The sequence below is a fragment of the Neltuma alba genome, unplaced genomic scaffold (genome assembly GCF_004799145.2).
Source record: "Neltuma alba isolate B1F8T4 unplaced genomic scaffold, ASM479914v2 tig00013905_pilon, whole genome shotgun sequence".
Taxonomy (NCBI): domain Eukaryota; kingdom Viridiplantae; phylum Streptophyta; class Magnoliopsida; order Fabales; family Fabaceae; genus Neltuma; species Neltuma alba.
In genome coordinates this window covers 20,770-24,853 of record NW_021637956.1, presented here as the reverse complement: position 1 = coordinate 24,853, position 4,084 = coordinate 20,770, and the positions used below count along the sequence as shown (strand labels likewise).

The window sequence follows — 4,084 nt, the reverse complement described above, 5'->3', positions numbered from 1 at the left end:
ACATACATTATGGATATTGGAGTTGAGGCTAATTATAATTAAGGATTAAAATTAAAACATGAAAGGAAATTATATACTCCCTCCGTTCCTTATTATAAGAGGCATTTGATGTTTATGGTATGTTCCTATATATAAGAGACACTTACAAGTTGTCTCTACTTTTTTGTGTTGATTTACTATTTTACCCATATTTATTATCTCCAACTCACACTCTCTCTCCCTCCCACTTCTCTTTCTTTTAATAATTTAATTGTTCTCTCTCATACTCTCTCTCCTTATTAATGAGGGCATTTTTGAAAAAAAATTATACTTTTTACATATTAATTGTTCTTAACTAATTTTAACTGTTTTTTTAATCAACGTACTTCGGTTATTTGTCTCTTATAATAAGGGGTATGTTTTTAACTTTAGTAAATATAAATATTATATTGGGGGGGGGGGGAGCATGAGAGCCGGCCACGTTATTTATGTTGCAGTGGAATTAAAAATCGGACCCCAAATGTGATTACTTAATTGGAGGAGTATCAATGACAAGACGGAGACATGTAATAATGTGGCTCTTTAAACATGCTCAATTAAGGAGAGGGAGGGTTACACGTGGCAGCATGTGAACAAGTCTCCGACTTGGACCACGTAGGGGGTGGGGTCTTAAAGACACGCGCCTACAGAGATTCCGCGCCGCCATACAATTTCTCCGAGGCAGCAATTTGTTGTGTTGTGCGCCATTTCCATCACGTTCGTTCCGCCTTTGCCCTCTTGGCCCGGCCTCCCTTTCTCCAGTATGGAATCCCACCATCTCCTGCAATTACGCTATTGCCCCCCACCCGAACAATTATGGATCCATGGAAAGTTTTTAAAATTCCCCATTTTTTAAAAAAAAATAATTACCGTTGTACGGACAACATCATAGCGCCCCGCCTGAGGCAGTGGTGGAAAATGGAAACTAGGGATGATCCATGGAACCGCACAAAGGAGGCAACAAATTCCTAGTTTTATTAATATAAAAATAGTAACATGTGTATTATTCTTGTTCATGAATTATAGATAATTTAATTTATTTTTATGTATGTCATGTGCAACACAAATGAAATTAATTTTATATGTACATTTTGGTCACTTACATATATTTGTATGCCTTTGTTGGCCACCATTTGTACAATTATATGTTAACAAAAGTAAATAAAATTAATATTTATATATTTGAGTGTAAAATTCTCAACTGATTAAGCATCTAGAAACACTTGGGGATGTAAAGGAAGACTTGTAATGGCATGGTTCGTGTCACACGGACAATGTTTCAAAAGTGGGATTATTATCATATGGGCTCATATTTTAACCGTTTTAATTGGGACTTCAAAATGATTAAAAAAAAGAGGGTTGCGCGGCATCGCTGATACTCTTCTTTTTCATAATATCTCTCCTCCATTGTTCGTCCCAACAGGCCTCCTTACGGTACTTCCTGGCTTCCTACCTAGCTCTATATCCACTGCTTTTCTTTTTTTTTTAAACCAGCGCTCTATATCCACTGCCCATTGCTCTCACTTGGAAATTGGAATATTACAAAAATTATCAAAGAAATAAGTTTGATTGTCTTCATCCGATAATTATTATTCCTGTACGTCAAATCAGTAAGTGGCGGGGATAAAATTCTTTATTTAACGATATTAAAGAAAGTGGAAATTACAAATATCCCCACCCTCTCTAAAAATAAAAGAAATAGAAGAAGTACGACACCATTAATCGACGATTAATTAAACCTACAGGTGATGCTCCCGACCCTCATAATCCACAGCTAGTGCCTAATGGCTAACAGTATAGAGTGTAGACCCATCTTCGTCTCACAGCCGAAGCATATATATGTGTCCAATAACAGCAACATGAATTTTATCACCTTCCATCTCTCCGAAATTACAAAAGTAACCCTGTTCATCTTCTTCCCTCTCCCTGTACCCATCCACATGGCCGTTAAACTCTTTCAGCCATTTTTTTTTCCCGCATGAGTTAAAAAACCAAATAAATAAAAAATCCTTGCAGTTTGATCATAAATCTCAAATTGGGAATATTATTTTCAAAGATCTTGGAATTAATACCTTAAGTTGTACAGGAAAAAAAACCACACTCCAAAATCACAAGTTAACTATAATTGTTATTGTCCTACTTAAGAACATGTATTTCAGAATAATCGCGTAACAGTCTTTTTTTTTTTTCCATGGTAACTTTTGAAATTGTCTGCTAAAAGAATAAGGACAAGTCAGGACGAAGGAATATATGAGGCGTGAAGAGGATGAATAGTAAAGATTCACCGCCTTGGTTTACGGCAACGTAACGGCGAGTTAATCCGTTTTCACGTTTTACATATTGTCACTGAGCTGTTGCTGTAAAAACAGCATGTTTTCAACATTCCAGAAATTGTCCGACGTGTCCCCTCCACCGCTCTGAGCCCAATACTGGTGGTTGCTGTTGTTTGCCTCCACGGCTTGCATATCCAAGTTGGTGATGCCATCCGAGTAACTTAAATCCCCGGTTTGGCAGTAATCCGGATTAGGGTTACACTTATTACCGACCGGAACTCCACCGTAGTAATAGTCCGTCAAGTCCGAGATCGGCGACACCTGAGTCGACCCGAACGACTCTGACGAAGCCGCCGCGCTGCTGTTCTCTGTCGTGTAGTTACTTCCGGTGACCTGAGAGGCTCCCCCAAACTCGAAATTGTTGTAATTGTATGCGGCGTTGGGAGGAGTGGTGGTGGTGATGGTAGATACTGGCGGAGAAACGGAGACGGCGGCGGCGGCGGCGGAAGCTTGAATACGCTCGACGAGCCTGGGCATCCAGAGGAAACGCATGGTGTCCTTGAATTGCTTGCTGTTCACGTCACATTTGAGCTGCTTGGCGTGCTTTTGAACTCGTGTTCTCCAGTAGTTCTTGATCTCGTTGTCAGTCCTTCCCGGCAAATACTGGGCAATTTTGGACCATCTGATCATCAGAGAACAGGCTTCATCAGAAATGGATCCAGATCATTGAAACAAAAAAGAATCGGAAATAATGTGGTATTTTGAATAATTATATACTAGTATATGTCATCCATATTAAAACACAATCTCATGTATCTATAATTGATTCAGAGAGATACTAATCTGCGGATCACCTGTTTCCCCAGCGAGAATGAAGATCGAGAATCAGGAACTGTTCTTCGAGGGTGATGTTTCCACGTCGGACATCGGGCCGGAGATAGTTGAGCCACCTCAATCTGCAGCTCTTACCAGTTCGTTTGAGGCCTGCGAAGATCGTGAAGCAAAAGGAGATCGATCACTTTGTGATTTTCTCAGATTGGTAAAGTTAACAAAAAGAAAACAAGAACAAAACTATCAGTGAGGAAAAAAGAAAGAGCATTGTTCGCTTTCCGAAGCTTTTCTTCGTCCGAGGGAAAGTTATCCATGGTGACGATTTGCTGCCTTCGTTATATATATTTATGTGATTGAGAAATTGAAAAGATCACACATGAGATCCTCACTATCATTCTCATACTTGCTGATGTTAGAGAGAGAGAGAGAGAGAGACAGAGATAGTTAGGTACCGGCGGATCGAGCGAGGGAGTTCCAGCGACCTTCGCCGTGAGTGGCAATGTAATTGATGAGGGTGAGGTCTTCGTCGACGGTCCAAGGGCCTCTGCGGAGGTCCAATTCGTCGTCGTTTTGGAGCTTGCAGCTTCGTCCTCTGATTTCTGAAGCATCCATATCCATATCCATGAATCCGCCCTCACTGTTTGATTGGATTATTGGAGCTCCAATCCACCCCGCAAGGCAGCTTAATCTATTTTGTGCTTTTAGTTCGAGAGAGGAAGAAGAAGAGGAAGAGGAAGAGACGACGGGCAGATGGAGGGATGATAAACAGATTTGGATTGTTACACAAAGCACGGGGCCTTTTATAGATAGCGAGATATTGATTTCTGATTCGCGCCAATCACAATACTTCTATGAGAACATGGTGGAAAACCTTGTTTACAAATCTTATTAATAAGAATAACCTGAATTAAAATATCAGCAATTTTTGTGCATGAAATCAAATTAAAATTTTTCCCCAGCAA

The 4,084-nt window shown here is 40.0% G+C and overlaps 1 protein-coding gene across 1 annotated transcript; it reads right to left on the bottom strand.

The window, feature by feature from the left end:
• Positions 1–2,171: 2,171 nt before the first annotated feature.
• On the bottom strand, positions 2,172–3,882 carry LOC114739353 (transcription factor MYB108-like). The gene is made up of 3 exons (XM_028927409.1): positions 3,575–3,882; positions 3,146–3,275; positions 2,172–2,973 (listed from the first exon to the last, which is right to left on the bottom strand). The coding sequence occupies exons 1-3, from the start codon at positions 3,744–3,746 to the stop codon at positions 2,352–2,354; spliced, it is 924 nt and encodes a 307-aa protein (XP_028783242.1). The 5' UTR covers positions 3,747–3,882; the 3' UTR covers positions 2,172–2,351.
• Between the last annotated feature and the right edge of the window lie 202 nt (positions 3,883–4,084).